At 38.1% G+C, this 18,438-nt stretch overlaps 2 protein-coding genes and 1 long non-coding RNA gene across 5 annotated transcripts; 2 read left to right on the top strand and 1 right to left on the bottom strand.

The window, feature by feature from the left end:
• The first annotated feature begins 137 nt into the window (after positions 1 to 137).
• Positions 138 to 5,361, top strand: GPR75 (G protein-coupled receptor 75). 3 transcript variants are annotated; one of them, XM_034427381.3, is made up of 2 exons: positions 138 to 881; positions 2,890 to 5,361. In XM_034427381.3, exons 1-2 carry the CDS (start codon positions 455 to 457, stop codon positions 4,614 to 4,616), a joined length of 2,154 nt encoding a protein of 717 aa, XP_034283272.1. In that variant the 5' UTR covers positions 138 to 454; the 3' UTR covers positions 4,617 to 5,361. The 3 variants fall into 3 exon arrangements, with proteins under 3 accessions (XP_034283272.1, XP_034283273.1, XP_034283274.1); XM_034427382.3 differs by having other exon boundaries at positions 382 to 1,166; XM_034427383.3 differs by having other exon boundaries at positions 384 to 1,157.
• A 1,968-nt stretch (positions 5,362 to 7,329) lies between these two features.
• LOC117671511 (uncharacterized) lies at positions 7,330 to 17,452 on the bottom strand. Its single transcript, XM_034427380.3, has 2 exons — positions 17,253 to 17,452; positions 7,330 to 11,361 (listed from the first exon to the last, which is right to left on the bottom strand). The coding sequence occupies exon 2, from the start codon at positions 11,358 to 11,360 to the stop codon at positions 8,829 to 8,831; it is 2,532 nt and encodes an 843-aa protein (XP_034283271.2). The 5' UTR covers position 11,361; positions 17,253 to 17,452; the 3' UTR covers positions 7,330 to 8,828.
• Positions 8,464 to 12,541, top strand: LOC148116933 (uncharacterized). The gene is made up of 2 exons (XR_015731564.1): positions 8,464 to 9,599; positions 11,183 to 12,541. It is a non-coding gene; the product is annotated as an uncharacterized LOC148116933 (long non-coding RNA).
• Positions 17,453 to 18,438: the final 986 nt, after the last annotated feature.

The raw sequence follows: 18,438 nt of genomic DNA, 5'->3' as shown, positions 1-18,438 counted from the left end.
TATTGCCAACATCACTACTACTGTGTGTTTTTTTAAAAAAAAAATTAGGGAAACTTCAAGAATAATGCATTTATTGCGCACTCATTTCTGTGAATTGAAATCTTGCTAGTTATGGGTAAGCATAGGGCTGACTCTGAGGTGTGCCATTCAAAATGCTCGACAATTCACACTCTTGAGATAGGATGGAGAAAAAGGCGCGCTGGTCTCGTGTTGTTTTGGGTATCTATAAGCAACTGCACCAGCAGATGCTTCTTTTCAGCAGCAACTGCTACCGCCTCTCAAACGCTTGACCCGCCACAATTTCAGAGCAGGGTTCCCCGAAAGGAAAGGAAGGGGAAGGGACCGAGCCAGTTGTTTTCATCGGAGCGAGACGTGCACCGCACACTGATTGCGGCGTTGTTTCTGTGCAGTGCGGGGCTCCACCGCGCTCTTCCAGGCCAGGCGCTTGCGTGAAATGTGCCATTGCCGGACGTCCAGCTCTTGGGAACCACTCATCCGCTCGCCCAGGGGCGAGACGTCGGACCAGTTTCGGTGTCTCCGAGGACGCGGAAACGGTCCCCGGAGCAGTGCGAGGAAACCTCTCGGAGGGGAGACTCCTTTGAGGCGACTGACCCGCGCGCGTTGCAAAAAAGAAGCGCGACGTCATTTCAGCCGGCGCGCGCGGCGAGGCTTGCCGGGTTTGCAGCGCCGACCCCGCTCCCTCCCTTTCCTCGGGCCCAAACGCAGGAGGGAGACGGCGGAAGGGGTCGAGCCGCTCCCTCCCGCCGACGATGACTTCACCCTCCGCCAGCCGCAGCCCCGACTGCGACTGCCTTCTGCCCCTGGTGCGGACGGAGGCGCAAGGCGCGTGGTCCCGGCTGCCTCGGCGGAGCCCGCGCTTGGTAAGGACAGGCCGGTCCGCGGACTGACGGAGGGCTTCGTTCCTGCGGGTCGGTCGGTGGGTGGAGCGGAGCGCCTAGGGCGCCCTAGACTGGACGGTGAAGAAGGCTGCCTCGATGCGCACCTGAGCCCGCGCGGCTAAGCTCGAGCGATCCGGCCGTATTCGAAAATCGCCAGCCCTTCTGATTAGGCCCCGTGTTTTTCTTATGAGCCATACAGAAGGAAGGACGGAAGGACAAGAAAGAAGGTTATTACCTTCTTTCTCAAGCTTTCAAAAGGTCGGAAAGGTACTTCTGAGAATTTTGACCCGATTGAATCCCATTTAAATCAGGACAGCTGTGTACTTATAAAGCATGAGATAGATTTTTTTTTTAAAAAAAGCAGCAATATAGGAGAATTATGCTGTTATCTAGTCGAATAATTAAGTGCAAGCAAACAATATAAGCTCAGAAAGCACTAAGGACTCCTCAGAAAAAGAAAAACCTAGTGCTTTATGTGATCTTTTCTGCCATGTTATTTTTTTTAAAAAATTAAATGACTACTCCTTAGATCAGGCTGAGGATGGGAATGATTGATATAAAATGCCAGATGTGGGACTGGGATGATGGCCCTCAACAAGCCAAGAGTTGAGATGATGGGCATGATTTTCAGTCAAAGGCATTCATTTCTGTGCCCAGAGGCAATCTTTCCAGTTCCCGTGATCATGCTTTGATTCCTCACATCTTAGTCACGTATGGGGCCAGGAGACATCCTGGCTCCATATGTACGCTTTGGCCCTTTCAGACCCAGCTGACAGACCCAGCCCTGTCATTCCAGTCTCACGCTTCCTTCTGTTCACCAACATGTCAGTATCAGATTGGAAGATGTTATTCTAGTCCTTGGTCTGTGATTTCAGTGACAGTCTTGGTCTGGACTTGTATTTAATGGTCTGTCTTTAGATATTATGGAAAAAGAAGCACCTTCACCAATCTCATTTCATTGCAGTTCTAAAATGGACATTCTTATACTTCATTTTAGAACAATTTATGTATAAAGGCCAGGAAGATCTTAGTACACCTCTATTTGGTGTGCAAGTTACACCTTTTACAAGATTGTGGGGCCCCTCAGACAGTCACTCATGTGAAACCCCTCACTTACCATATTTATCTTTTATTGAGTTTATTGCAGTTGCTTTAATTGTTATGAACCATAGAGTCAGTGAGAGTCATTATTACTATTATATTGTTAGAATGAATGCTGGGTGTAAATAAATGATAGTAAATTATTTTCCATTGAATTCATTATTTCTGAATTTTTGATGATAGGAGAAGCTCAGATGGGATTCTCTGCCTCAAGTGCCAAAATGCCATGCACATGATTTTGGATGCTGTTTGTTCCCTGCCTCTCTTTGTATCCAGGTCATTGGTCTTCCAGTATAGCCAGAGTTCATTATATTTCCAAACTAATGCATGAGAGATATGTTTGACTTTTTCATATTTTCTGACACTGTATTCTTAAATTTAAATGAGTTGTCACAAAGTCTCCATGTGGGTTGGGGGATGAAACACTCTTTTAGCCATAGATCTTCTACATCAAAACACATCCTTTAATACAACAATACAAATAATACTTTGCCCCTGAAGAAAGAATTGGGAGGCACTGTTGCTTTGATGGTATAAATGGGCAGTAAGGGATTCTTTTTACCACATAGTTCTAGCTTCAAGTGATATTGTGTGAGGGGAAAAACAGCATGGGGAAATTTAAAAAATAAATCTAAAATGTTTCTTTTGTTTTGATATTAAATCCAGTGTCATTAAAGTGTACATGGGTGTGTTTGCAGTAGAATATGAGTCCTAATCCATTTTCTGTAAAGTTACCAAATATCAATCTCTTCTATATATTTAAGGGCTAACTTGAAATAATAGAATTGACAGACTTGTTTCAGCCCAGGTCTTTAAGACAAACTAGCAACTCTCTTAATGTTTATTGACTAATTTTTGGTATTGGGGGGGGTTGTATTTGTACACATAGGTCTTACCAAGTATACACCTCAAATGACCAATGCCAACTTCACAATTTTGAAGGACAGCAACAGGTTACTTTCTGTGATGATGAACCTGACGGAGTGGGCTGAAACAAAATGGACAGATCACTCAAATTCCTCAACACAACTGCCTTCACCGTCTTGGGGCAGCAATGACTCCTTTTCTTTCCAAGAGGATCTCCAGGAGATAATCCACACAGCCACTTTAGTTACATGTACCTTCCTGCTGGCTATCATTTTCTGCTTAGGTTCTTATGGCAACCTTATTGTTTTTTTGTCCTTCTTTGACCCAGCTTTCCGGAAGTTCAGGACCAACTTTGATTTTATGATCCTCAATCTGTCTTTCTGTGACCTTTTCATCTGTGGAGTGACTGCCCCCATGTTCACCTTTGCTCTCTTTTTGGATTCTGCAGCTGGTATCCCTGATGCTTTCTGTTTTACCTTCCACCTTACCAGCTCTGGGTTTATCATCATGTCCCTCAAGACAGTGGCTGTTATTGCCCTTCACCGATTAAGCATGGTGTTAGGGAAGCAACCCAATCGGACTGCCTCCTTCCCTTGCACTCTACTGCTTACCCTGCTCCTCTGGGCTACAAGCTTTACTTTGGCCACTCTAGCCACCATGAGGACCCATAAATCTCGTCTTTGCCTTCCTATTTCCAGCCTGATCAGTGGTGAGGGAAAGATCATCCCTTACTTGTATGTTATTGATTTCATCTGCTGTGTGACAGTGGTTTCAGTTTCTTATATCATGATAGCTCAAGCCTTGAGGAAAAATGCCCAAGTGAGAAAATGTCCCCCCATCATCACAGTTGATGCCTCCAGGCCTCATCCTTTTGTTGGAACACTTGCTACTGGTTGTGCTGATGGGGTACAGTGCACTGTGCCAGCTCTGTATAGAAACCAAAACTATAACAAGCTGCAACACATCCAAACACATGCATACATGAAGAACTTTGGCCAGCTCTCTGCATCTGCAGCCAGCAGATTCCAATTGGTGTCCATAATTAATTTGTCCACGGCCAAGGACTCTAAAGCAGTGGTGACTTGCATTATTATTGTCCTTTCTGTTTTAGTTTGCTGCCTTCCATTGGGCATATCTTTGATACAGGATGTTTTGTCCAGGAACAATGGTATTGTGCTTTATCAATTTGAGTTGTGTGGATTTACACTGTTTTTTTTAAAGTCTGGATTGAATCCTTTTATATATTCCCGTAACAGTGCTGGCTTAAGAAGGAGGGTCCTTTGGTTTATACAATACTTGGCCTTTGTTTTTTTCTGTTGTAAACAGAAAACACGGCTTCAAGCTGTGGGCAAAGGGGGTCTGGAGGCCAACAGAAATAAATCATCTCATCATGAGACCAACTCAGCTTATATGCTATCTCCAAAGCCTCAGAAAAAGTTTGTGGACCAAGCATGTGGCCCTAGTCGCTCTAAAGAAAGTGTGCTGAGTCCTAAGGCTTCTGTTGGCCATTATCATTATGGAGGAGGGCAGAGTAGTTCCACCCCCATGAATACTCGCATTGAACCTTATTATAGCATTTATAATAGCTGCCCTTCTCAGGAAGTGAGCACTCCCAACAGCTTGCAACCAACAAACTCGCCATTCAGATATGCCAACTCCTACATTGCCATGCATTATCACCCAACAAACGACTTGGTGCGAGATTATGACAGTACTTCTGCTAAGCAGATACCAGTGCCCTCTGTGTAGCTGGTGGGAGCCGGCAGTGTCCAATGTTCTACCACAATGGTGGCTATCCTATCTTGGCAAGTTGTGCCATGAGTCATCCATATGATACTTGTATCACTATTGCATGCGCATGAATGTTCAGCCTCCATGCATTAAGTTGGTTTTGCTTCAGTTAGGAAGCAGCTGGGCTAGGAAAGATAAGACTGCAAGCTTCATGCCTTAGCCAGGCTTCTAAGTTCTCCTGTATGTGTCTTGCAAATTACTATCCCATATTCTGCCCGTTTCATTAGTAGTGTTTCTCCTTTTTAAAGATTTCTGCGTGTCTACAGTATTATAACCCCAGATTTTTTCTGGTCTTCAGCAAAGATCATTTAAAAAAAAAATGTCTGCTACCACAAATCACTGGTGTTTTGTGTTTTATAATTGAATCAGACTTGCTTTGTTTATATTGTGAGTGCTTGAAAATGTATGTTTTACAAAGTTGCTTTTTAAAAGATTTCTACTAAGAGTTATATCTATTATTGATTTAGCATGGAACATCTTTTTCCAGATGACAGTTATGTTAGTTATGTACAAAGATAAAAACAAGTTATAAAATCTAGTATCCAGTTCAGAGTTGTGGGATTTCTTTTGTGATTCCCTCTCATTCTATTGACATTTGCTTAGCTGACTTTTTCAAAAACAGAGACTGAATCAAAGCCAAAGTAGATGGAATGCTGGGAGATATAATATTGTCTCATAATAAATTAAAATTTTGGATTATGCCACTAAACTTTTCATTACTTTGAATAACTGCAGTCCTTCAGTCTTAGGTCTTTTCCTACTACACTAAGACATTTAAGACTCTAAGGCATCTAGGACACTTGGCAATATCTTTTTTTTTTTTTTTCTGTTCTGTCTTCATGACGTTGCCTTCATCTCATCTCCAAGTACCAGTACCTTCAAACCATTCTTAGCAGTTGTTCCAGTATTGGTTTACTGTTTTTCTTTCAAACAGGCAAACCAGGGCAATTTTGCTATGGGTGCAATCTGATGTGCTTCATTTGATTGATGTCAAAGTCAGGTGAATGCTAATAGGTTGGGATAGCTAGTTTAGGCTAATGCTGGCACTCTTTCAGTTCCTGGACAATCTCTTACAGAGACAATCTGCTTCAGTTATCAGCTGAAGCAACAGTAGTGGGCTGCATTGGCAAGTGAGCAAGAAAAATGTCACCCCAGTTTCATTTCAGTCAAAGTTCCAGTGACTTTCAGCTTTTCAGTATGGGTTTAGCCCTTTTGTAAGGCTGGTTTGTAAAGGAACCTACCAGCCAGGTTGATTTTGGTCATGAGTTAAATATTATTCCAGAAGATCACACTAGTTAAAACACTTGTGCAAAAACAAAGCAAGGCTAAACCAAAGCAATGCCTAAACCAGTGGGTTTCATCTGTTAAAACTTGTCTGCTCCCCACGCAGAGTTAGAAATATGTGATAGATGTTTTGGTTGCTGATATTATGTCATCAAAACTGTCCAGAGTATACCTTGTACAATGTAAATAAAGATGATTTGTCAGTGTCATGCCTGTGCCAGGATAAAAATAGCTAATAAGAGCAGTGAATTTTATGGCAGTATAGTTTTCTAGCACCCCAAAGACTGATGGAAAGCATGGACTCAGCCATGAGGAAGAGCACTTAGGTAGCAGCAGTTATCTTGGCTAATTTTGTGATTGAGATGCAGGGATTGTATCTGGGACCTTTCCTGTAAAAGCATATAGACTGAGCTAGAGCTCTTCTTTCTTAGAAGTTTGAGATCTATCGAATAGCATAATTTTAATAAATTTTGCAACTTTTTTTTGACCCCATTTTGCAAAATCAAAATTGTAGGTTGGAAGCATGTTCTTTCCCATAAAGTAAGCCCTATGCATTTAAAATTGTGTGTGTATGTGTGCTTGTTTGATTTACAGAACAAGAAAGATGAGCCTTGAGCCATTCCATTAATATTTAGTTCCATATATGCTAGGATCATGTTCCATATGCTAGAATTTCAGAATTAAAAGCTCACTTTTAGGGTTGTATACAAATGAACACAATCCCACTTTGTCACAATCTGCATTTACAATACATCTAAAATAATTAAATATCCCAATTGTTCCAGAGTGACAAAGGTCTCTAAGACCTATGAGATAGCATTAGATGATTTTGGATCTTCCAGGTCAGAACAAGTATACTGTATAGGGAAGTTTTTACCTTAGCCTCATGTCTGATATCCTATATTTTTATATAGAATTTTTAATGTGTAGAAATATATCACCTAATCCTTTTTCCAGTAATAAGACTACACTGAGAAACAGGAATAATAGTCTGAGCTGTTAACCCTGAAATCCAGTGTTTGCCCCCGAATTGATCATGCTTGTAAATCTACGGTAACCTACCTAAGCTAGTTAAGCCATGGTTTTATAGGAATAGGCTCAAGAAAAATAGTTCTTTTTCAAAAATTAATGGAATTCGAAGAATATTTGATCTGGGTGATATTAATAGATTTGAATTTAAATCAACACACATAAAATGTGGGAAGCATGTGCAAGAGGTATTTCAATATATGGAGGAACTGGTACTCATTTGGGGATTATAAACTCAACAAGAGGGTTTTTTTGTTTTGTTTTGCAGGACATCAGTCATACTCCAAAAGAAATATGTGCTGGGCCTCAAAGGCTCTTAACACCATCAATCAAAGAAATGGAAGTTCTCCCAATGATATATGTAGATCACAACTCAATTTTAATGACAAGAAACTTCTAAACTATCCTTTAGATAGAAAAATGAACGAAAAGAGTCTTGACACAGTTTTACAAAAATGTAAACAAGAATTGAAATTCTTTAATACAAACAGGACACCAGGGATCTCCCACTTTACTATGTGGGATACAAATAAAGCATATATAAGGGGCTTTCTAATTAAATTAGCTGCAAATTAAAAAAACACAACAAATGAAAAATACAGTTAAAAGCCAAAATAAGAAAATTTGAAGCATGAAACTAACTCAAGAAACAATTGATTAAAGAATTGCAAGACACTAAACTGCAATTAAGCCTAATAGAAACAAGAACTACAGAAGAAAATAAAATTTACCAAAGAGAAAAAGTCTGAATAAACAAATAAACCATGAAAATTATTAGCTTATCAACTTGGAAAAAAAGAAACACAGCACCAGCAATAAAAGGTCAAAATTGCTATATTCAAGATTGGAAATAATAGAAGAATTGGCAGGTTTCTTTAAAGACTTATATTTGAAGACTAATATTGATAAAACTGCTATGAATAAATATATTGGAAAGTTGGCTGTCAGAGAATGTAATAGAAGAGAATATATGTGGCTGAAGTTGAACAGAGGAGTCCTTGGTACTCTTGAGTTTAGTTGGTTGCTTGTGAATATTTCATTATCTGACTAGATAATATTCTTTAAGATAGTTGTTTTTATCATGTCTTTGACTACTAATTAATGTTTATGGCTCCACTCTGCTAGTTTTCTGCCTGACTCTTCTATAGTGGCTAACACTGTATATTGTAGATGACTCCTCTTTTTATTTCTTGAGCTGTTGGATCTTTTGGTTTACTGAAGAAGTTTTGCAGGGTTTTAGTTGGTTGGTGTGATGCACTGATGCTGTGTAACTGTAATAGCCTGTTGATTGTTCCTGAGATGTTTTTCATGTATGGAAGTGTTATCTTTAAAGGAGAATATTTGTAGCTCAGGGTGGAGAAATTGGTGTTCTCTGAGCTTGGTTGTTTTCTTGCAAATGTTTCATTACCTAAAGTAAGTAGCAACATCTGTGCACTGATGATGTTACCTAGTTTGGGTAATTAAACATCTGCTAGAAAACAACCAAGCTCAGAGAGCATCAAGGACCCTTCAGTGTTGTCCTTTTCATAGCTTCTGCTGTGGTAGGTTGAATAGTCAGGTACTTTTTCATAAAGTTGGGTGGATATCTGTTGGAATATATTTATAGGTGATTTATTTATGATGTTCTGGATTGCTGCAGTGTGTTTGTATTTATATGAACAGTTTCCTAGGAAATACCCTGGTTTTAAAAAATCACTTTTCTAGAAAGATGACTTAAAATATAACTTTGGTTCATTATCAAGTATTCAGTATTCAGTTCAGTATTCTAATAATTGTATCTTTCAAATGATGGCTATTCAAGAAGTATTTGATTTTTTAAAAACACTAGATGTTCCAATACTTCATCAGCATTGCTTCTCATTCAGTTTCATCTGTCTGCTTCCTGATGCAGCTTTTTCTTTGTGTTCTTAGTACTGGGTCATTCATAGTTTTCAACACAGCAGTCAACTGGTGCCAGAAAAGCTTTTGTTTGTGTTCTTCAAGACTCCATTTCAAGTAGGTTTTCCTTTTTAACAGTTTTCTAAGCTTGCTGAATTTCTTTGGAATGCTGTTGGCTGGCAGATCTTCCAGTATAACCATGATGAGGGAATCTTGGTTTTCAGTGAGAACCCGGTGTTCAGCAAAGTACAGCTCATACTGGCACCAACAACTGTGGACAAACCTAGGTGACAGCACAAAAAGAACTTTATGGCTATTCTCGATACAATAAAAAATGTTCCCAAGAACTGGATGTCCTGGCATGAAATCCCTTTCATGATAACATACTTTAAATCCTCTGGCTTCCAGATTTTTTAATAGAGTTTCTTTGGTCCAGGATGCATCATTTTCACTATATGAAATGAAAGCATCATATATTTTGTGTTCTGGTCTCTTCTCATATTGTTTCCTTTTAGCCTTGCACCAATACCAGCCCATCTTCAAATACCATGGACCATCAAAATGCCAGCATAATACAGATATGATGGACATAATCAAAATGACCACGACGACAGTAATTCCGATTTGAATACCAAGAGAACAATGCAACATTGTTAGATGATTGTTTTGCAACAAAAGACCTTGCCTTTTCCGTGGAAAACCACAGTAAAGGCTTTCTCTGCCATTTATTTGCATTTGTGGGTCAACAAGGTATGTATTTGCAAACCAGTATAATTCACAGTTACAGAAAAAATGTTTCCCTTGAATGGTTAAAATTTTCAAGTTTGTCAAAGGGAGGAATATTTCTTTCATAAGGATGGCAAGGGCATTGTTGCTGATATCCAACTCAACCAAGGATTTAGGGAAAGATCCAGGTTGCAGAAAAAATATCTTATTTTCTGACAGATTCAGATATTTCAGTTCAGGCATTAATGTCCCCATGTCATCCATCAGATCTGTAATTAAATTATAGCTTACATCCAGATTATTTAGGGAAAAATAGGAACTGTTCACATTCAGTTGCTTTAAATTATTTCTAGAAAGATTGAGCAATTGTAAACTTTTCTCTGCTCCATGTAAATTTAATGTCCTTATTTTATTTTTACTAACATCACATTCCTCTAATGAACCTGGGAGATATGACATTTTTTTAATTTTATTATTTTGAATTTTAAACACAGTTAAATTTGGAAAAAGATTAGGGCTAGCTATTCCTTGTAAGTTACAGTTGCTTAAATCAAAATGATGCAAAGATTTTGGTAAGTAGTGGAAATTGTGCATTAATTTATTGCTAAGGTTGAGAGAAATATGTTTTTTTGTTATGTTTTGAAACCCTTCTGGAAGTACTTCAGTGAAACAGTTTAACATTATTTGATCTGTTGCTTTCTTGAGGCTTTTAATGGGAGTGGACTGTGGAAGCTTTGCGAATGAAATGGCTCCATTAAAGAAACTCTCATCATTTCTTCTTCTACGTAAAGGATTAAAATTAAATGTAACCGCTTCAGTGTTGTATATAAATTGATTCCCCTGAAGAAATACCTCTTCTATTTGAGAAAACATGGCAAAAAATTCTTTTGGTATTTGGTTAATTTGTGTAAAAGATAAATCAATGCTCTTGAGACCTCTTGGTAGGGTGAGGCTTGTAAGAGTTTTAAGGGGATTGTGACTGAGATTTAAAAACAGAAGATAGTTGTGCTCCAGATTATGACTCCCTTTTGCAGATTTGGTATTTATAAATATTTTGTTGTAACTCACATCAATTAAATACACACTCTTCATTTCAAGGAATAATGGAATCAGGGTTGCAATATCTGTCTCCAGTTTGTTGAGACTTGCATTAAACTTTTTAATTTGGTCCAGTGTAGCTTTGCAGAAAATGGGATCCATTTTTCCCCTCAATTCATTCTCAGTTAGATTCCTGTTTGATAGATCAAATGTGCCATTTGCTGGGATTCCACAGCTTGCCCTAATGTGTAATGTTGAGGATGGAAATCTTGTTCCCTTTATATTGTATTGTTCATCACTAAGAACATTCCACTTTAACACTGAATTGAGATTTAAAGGGCCTCCAGCTTTTTGCTGCTTCTCGGCTGGCACAGGAGACAATGTCATGCCCCCTAGAGATGGGTCAGTCAATGAGACATTTATTATTTCATCAGTTTGTGAGAATTTATGAGATGACATATCCTGTGGTTGGCTATTAGATAAAACAATTGTTGGATCAACTTGGAAACTATCATTGTGTTGCTTATTTAAAATGTTAAGTATATTGAGATGTACTTTCTTTTTTGTAGACTTTGTGATTACATTATGTAAAAAGTTGAGGCCTCTTGGAATTTGAGATTCAGGTAATGAAGAAGGACTTGGAGCGGATTTGGACAGACTCTTATTGTCTGAATGCTGAAATTGCTCATCTCCACCACAAAAGAGAATGATGAGATACAAATGCAAAGTTTTGATGAAGAATCCCATCCTAAAGAGGAAACAAAAATAGCAAATGTATATTCAAAGTATAACATTAACAATTAAGTTTTACAACTTCACAAATCAGAAACTTTTTAATTGAGAAAGTTATATTGATATTTATACCCTATTTTCAATATTTTCAGCCTTAGCTTTTTTAACAGGGATACAATTGTAACTATTCTTTAACTTTCATTTGGCAGAGTCTTGGTGGCACAGTGGTTAAAATGCAGTATTGCAGGCTAATTCTGCTGGTGAGTTCGATTCTCACTGGCTTAGGGTTGATAGTCTTCCATCCTTCCAAGGTCAGTAAAATGAGGACCCAGATTGTTGGGAGAAATATGCTGACTCTGTAAACCACTTAGAGAGGGCTGTAAAGCACTGTGAAGTGGTATATAAGTCTAAGTGCTATTGCTAAGTGCTATTTATCACCTTTTCTATTACTTGCTTTCCTATTCTACATGGTTCTTTCAGAAGGAGTCAAATATGTTGATGGGCTATGAGTCTCAATTCAGTTTGTTGTTTATAGCATCATATATAGAAAATGAATCAGGTTTTGGCACCATCCTGACCGCAAAGCACCCGGTTGCACCAAACCTTCTGTGATCAGTGACTGGTGAACTCAGGTTTTATATGTAATCAATATGAGCTGTGAACACGATTCATATTTACAAAATGAAGATGTTTTAAAACAACAGTTTTCTAAATATTGTAGGAAGGGATAGTGCTTCTAATAATTTATTGGGTGATTATTTTATAGATTATCAGTCTGAGTGAAAAAAAAATTATTGAACGACAGTTTGCAGTCACCACTTACCTTCTCATGTTAATTAGATTTGCAGTAAAAATGTTGGATGTGTTGCAAGTTACAGTTCTCTCTCTAGCAATTTAGAGGCATGAGAGGTCTGTAGAAATAGTTCTTATGACATGTTTTTCTATTCAAGTATATGCCCAAGAACTTCTACAAATCATGCAGTAAATAAGTCAACATGAAAACTTGGAAAACGGATGAATTTGAGGATAGGAAAGATGACTTTGTTCAATCACTATCAGCTCACGTGCTACCTCATAATATTACTGTTGAGGGGAAAAATCAGAAGAGAGTGCTATGCAGGAGCCCTTTGTATATTGCCTTGACTTGCTAAAGGAAAGATGTGATATAACTCTAACAAATAAATACATACTAATAATTGCAGACTCTCCGGTTTTCAGTTACATCCCATGAAAAGGGTACATCCTATATTACAATGAATAGGGATATAACTAATGAGAAAGAGACATGTTTATGGCACCCATTAGTGGTTGTAGAGTTAAAAGAATACGGAGGAATATAATTTATTTATTAAATTTGTTTGCCATCCATTTCACTGCGAGGCGACTGGGCTGTTTACAACATGAAAATATAGCAATATATATACATGATAAAGAGGGGATTCACAATGTAAAAGCAACAGAAAATATTTTCATAGAAGCTGATATTGAGATTTTTCTCACAATACATGTTAAATAAATAAATAAAGAAAGAAAGAAAAACGAAAGAAAGTAGAAATCTCATGTCTCTAGAAATTGCATATAAAAGGATTTATAGGCATGAAATACTCTAAACCTCATCCAGATAAAATGAATAATTATACATTGGGCATAGTAGTAAGGTAAAGGTTCCCCTGCATATGCGTGCTAGTCGTTTCCGGCTCTAGGGGGCGGTGCTCATCTCCGTTTTTAAGCCGAAGAGCCAGCACTGTCCGAAGACATCTCTGTGGTCATGTGGCTGGCATGACTAAATGCCGAAGGCGCACAGAGCACTGTTACCTTCCCACTAAAGTGGTCCATATTTTTATACTTGCATTTTTTACATGCTTTCGAACTGCTAGGTTGGCAGAAGCTGGGACAAGTAACAGGAGCTCACTCCGTTATGTGGCTCTAGGGATTCAAACTGCTGAACTACCGACCTTCTGATCAAGAAGCCCAGTGTCTTAGCCACTGAGCCACCACATCCCTCAAATATTGGAAACAAACTGATTTCTATATTGTATTTTAAAGAAGTACCAGTTAAGTCTCTTTACTGATAACAAACAAGTATTATCTATTTCAGTGGGTCTCAACCTTCCTAATGCCACGACCCTTTAATACAGTTCCACATGATGTGGTGACCCCCAACCATAAAATTATTCCTAAAACCATTGAAAATAGGTGTTTTCCGACGGTCTTAGGTGACCCCTGTGAAAGGGTTGTTCGACCCCCAAAGGGGTCCCGACCCACAGGTTGAGAACCACTGATCTATTTCCTAATATCAGCAAGATGATTTTTATACACTGATTAAATTACAAGGAAATTCCAATTCTAGAGCATTGAAATAGTTTTGAATCAAGATGAAAATGTGACATTTTAATATAAGCTGGGCATTTTCATTTTAAATTTGAGCACAAGGTGTTCTATGCAGAATAATAATTAATCCAGCCGGTTAAGAGGAAAGTATAATATTGCTATGTGAAAAAGTCTTCAAGATTTCATCAACAGGATTATAGTTTTCTTGGCAGCAGGATGGAAATTGCATGCCATTGCTGCTTTCTAGAATTACTTTTTGTCTTCCAAACCCCCTCCTTTTCCAAATAGATTTAAGGCTAGGTCTCCTTAGCTTCTGACCCCACAGAAGGTCAGGCAGGTGCTACCACATGCAAAGACGAAGCAAACGAGCTATCTTTCTTTAATACCTTATATCGAAAATGTCTGAATTAAAAAAACCACTTCTTTGCTTCCTTTTTATGATAAGAATGAAAGACGTGTCATCATAAAAACAGACCATAACAACAAGATTGTCAGAAAATATTTCTGGCTCCAATGCCTAAGGAAAAATGCCTTTTTAAAGGTTACTATGTATTGGGGTGTATGTGTGTGAGATTGTTCCAGAGGCAGATACCACTGTGGAAGAGATATCTTCTTGGGTCCTGTCAAGTTTCAAAGAAACGTTTTACGATTTGTAAAATACAATGCCTAGTATTAGAGCAGATATGCAAGATTAAATTTAATTACATTTTAGTGCTCTTGTATAACATCTGTGAATATGAATAATGGGGATTGAGGAGACTATCTATGCTGCCATAAACGGTAATGAGACTGATGGAACACAAATTTAATAAATACACGCTCTACACATTACATATGTAGAATACTAATAGTTAAGAAAATATTGTATTTGATTTCATTTTGTTATACATAATTTTAGAGTTTAACAAAGTATCTGTTAAAGATATATGCAGGCAATCCAATATTTACAGTTTTCAATTTTAACCCTCAGCAGCCTAGCTAGCATGCATGATAATGGAAGATGCTGAAGGAGCTGTGATTTGGCAGTACTTGAAGAGCTGCAGCTGGCCTACCCCCATAACAAATGGGAATATTACAAGGTGGTGTCTGTTTGTGAAAAAGCCAGTAGGCTATCCATTATCTTGCCTCACCTAAGTAGGATTTTATAGCAATAATTAGCACTTAGTATTGAGAAAGGATAGTTATTGCAATTGTTTCCACAGTAAAGTGATATTACCTAATCAAATAATTTAGGCGTCACAGTTTAACAGACGGAAGCTTCTGGGCGGTGTTCAAAGACAGTCTGCATGGAGAAGTAAGCCTCAACTTGGAAAAATCACTTATGGTCACAGCTTTCACCTAGCTATCCATTTCTAGAATAAAACTGGCTTCACAAAAATATCCACACATGAATTCAATGTTTTCAGAAAGATACCTCATGTAGCAGAGAGTCATATTCTGTGTTTTTATTAACACTTTGTATTTCTGTTTAACTTTCAGAACCTTCAAGTTTTGTTAACTGTCTTAGCATAAGTATTCAGACCTCTATACATTGGGCCTATCCATTTCATACATATGTTAAAAAGCACGGGGGAAAAGAGTTCACAAGTTAAGAGATCAAATCAGACACACCATAAAGTAGTACCATTAGGTCATTGATAATGAAAGCTACATTATGCAGTTTGATATAAGGAGGAGAGCATTGTCATCTACTGCAATCTACCCCCTCCTCCCCTAAATACATTAATAGTAGCTAATCTTCCTTTACCTATCTATCCTCCTCCTCCCACCTTCCCCCCGGTGATCTTAGAAAGGCATGTGCGAGGTCTGTTTCATAGACAAACGACTGGAAAAGCACTAGGCCCAAATGGAGTAACTCCTTTCTTGAAATCCTGTGCTGAACAAGTGCCACCCATCTTCACATGGATTTTGAATAAAAGTTCCTAAGAAATCCTCCATCAGGGAGCTGAATGAATACAATCTGATTGCTCTGAAATCTGTATTTATGAAGACCTTTGGGAGGTTAGTGTGGGCCCATCTGAAAGTCATCACGGATCTGCTTGCCTACTGAGCAAATAGATTGGCAGATGATGCTGTCAATATGACACTGGTACATTTCGCAACATCTTGAATCCCCTATGCATGAGTCCTTTTTGCAGACTTCAGCTTGGCATTCAGTGCCAACATTCCAAAAATTCTTCACTCTAAACTGATTCAGCTCACTGTGCCTGTTCATATTGTAGGTGGATCATAAGCTTTTTCACAGATAGGAAGCAACAGGTGAAGCAAGGGAAAATTACATTTAGTACCCGGGCAATTAGTATTGGAGCCCCTCAGGGCTGCCTGCTGTCTCCATTGCTCTTCTGCCTCTATACCAATGATTGCACTTCAAGAGCACTTTCTGTTAAAAGTACTGAAGTTTGCAGATGATAAAATGGTCAGTGGCCTCATTTGAGACAGTAATGAATCTGCATATAGGAGGGAAGTTGAACAATTGGCCCTGTGGTGTAGTCAGAACAATCTGGAGCTAAACATGCTTAAAACAGTAGAGATATGAGTGGAGTTTAGGAGGAGCCCTTCTATTCTACACCCTTACTATATTCTACCGCACAGTACCAGCAATAGAGTCCTTCAATTTTTTGGGTTTTTTAATTTCCCAGCACTTGAAAGGGTACTTCATATTAGAACCATTGTTAAAAAGGCAGAACAAAGAATGTTCTTCTTGCATCAACTCAGAAAGTTCAGACTGCCCCAGGAGCTGTGGATACAGTCCTACAGAGGAATTATTGAGTCTGTCATTTGTGTTTCTGTAACTGTCCTGTCCTATTTGCTGTTTGGTACAACAACCAAACAGGATAGGTACAGACTCCAGTGAATAGTTAAGACTGGAAAAAGAACAATTATAACTAGCCTGCCTTCCATAGTAGACCAGTATATTACACGGGTCGGAAGGAGAGCCGAGAAGACATCTAACAGACCCCCTCACATCCTGGACATAAACTATTTCAACTCCTCCTTGGAATGACAGTACAGGGCACTGCATGCCAAAACAACTACACAGAGGGACAATTTTTTCCCCTCATGCCATCAATCTGCTGATACCTAATTCTCACTGTACTGTCTAATGTCCTACATATATTTACCCAACCCATATAGCATGGCTATATAAGTAATATATATATACATACATATATATATGTAAGCCATCCAGAGTCCCTAGGGAGTTGGGCGGCATAGAAATGCGACTAATAAATAAATAAATAAATGGCTGTATTATCACTTATCCTTATCTTCTTTACTCCCCACCTCTTATTTTCATTATTATTTTCATTATTATTATTGTTATTATTATTATATTGCTTTGCATGTACACTGAGAGCTACTATACTGGAGACAAATTCCTTGTGTGTCTAATCACACTTGGCCAATAAAGTATTCTGTTCTGTTCTATTCTAAATTGAAATCTCTTCAAGACAGTACAAAAAGAGGCATGACATGAATAGTACACAAAATATGCTGTGCTTCCCTCAATTATTCCCTAAGTATGAACCCTCCCTCAACCATTTTACATCTTTCCTTAGCATGTAATTTGCTTACCTTTCAATTCATTCTCTTTCCATGATAGTGCTTATATCTGGAACATTTTGCTGCTGTGAATACAGCAGCTGAACAAAAATGGTTTTGAATGCCTCTGTCCTATCAAATTGAATTTACCATTTACATCACATCTTTTGGAAATTCCCTGTTAATAAGGATGTGAACTAATACATTACAATGTGGGAAAGCCGATAGATACACGAAAGAAAAGGCAAGCCCGTTTTCAATCTTAACATCTGTTACAACTTGCAGATTGTTTCCCACAAGTGAATGATTAAATTATGATGCAACAAGGAATCAAGGATCTGGCTGGCTTTACTTTAAGCAAATGAGGCGATTGCTAGTGTTTAAGCAAATGCAATACACAGAAGTTGCTTTAATCTGTTCCATCTCCTTTTGTTATCCTGCAATAGCTTTTGGTCTCACATTCCTTGCTCACGTAACCAACATGGATTTGGAAATGTCCTCCACCCTAGGTCCTGTACCTTCTAGCTTTCTTTTTCATAGTGAATCATTGAGGAAAGGTTTCTGAATCAAATAATCTATGACAAATATTTTACAGACATCTCCATTTTTCCCCACCCACTTTTGCTACAGACAGGAAACAAATTGCAATAACCTGAGGTAACTTTTGCTGTTACTTCTGCATTGCTAAATTTTCAAATTTTTGCATAGCAATTTTAGAATTAATGCTAAATCTGAGCAGCAGCAAATGAAGACCATCTTTATAATGATTAATGTGTACTTCAACCCAAAACAAAATAAGATGCTTCATGTATTCTGTGTGCCTAATTTAATTATTGCCTGTCAGTTTTTGGTGAGGAGTTAATACATAATGAAAATTCTGCTGGTTTGTATCGTGGCTTATAGACCAGGAAAAAAAAAAACCTAAGAAAATTTCCTTTTTCTTAAATTAGATTTAGATTTAAGATTTCTATTCCCAGAATTCTCAGCCAAATGCTAATTATTCTGGAAGCTGGTCCAACATATCTGGAAAAAAACATTATTTTGTTTGGGAAACATATTTTCTCAGTTGAAGAATTCCTCATCAATAATGAAGGTTTTTCTTTAACACAATAGGATCAGTTGAACAAAAATCTATCAGCAGAAGGAAACTGAAGTTTTATAAAGCTAAAATGATGCTTACTAAATAAATATATTTTCCACTTAGTATCATCACACCTAA

The sequence above is a fragment of the Pantherophis guttatus genome, chromosome 1, assembly GCF_059756535.1.
Source record: "Pantherophis guttatus breed Tessera chromosome 1, ASM5975653v1, whole genome shotgun sequence".
Classification (NCBI taxonomy): Eukaryota; Metazoa; Chordata; class Lepidosauria; order Squamata; family Colubridae; genus Pantherophis; species Pantherophis guttatus.
Note: the sequence above shows the minus strand (reverse complement) of the source record. Positions and strands in the feature narration are given on the sequence as shown.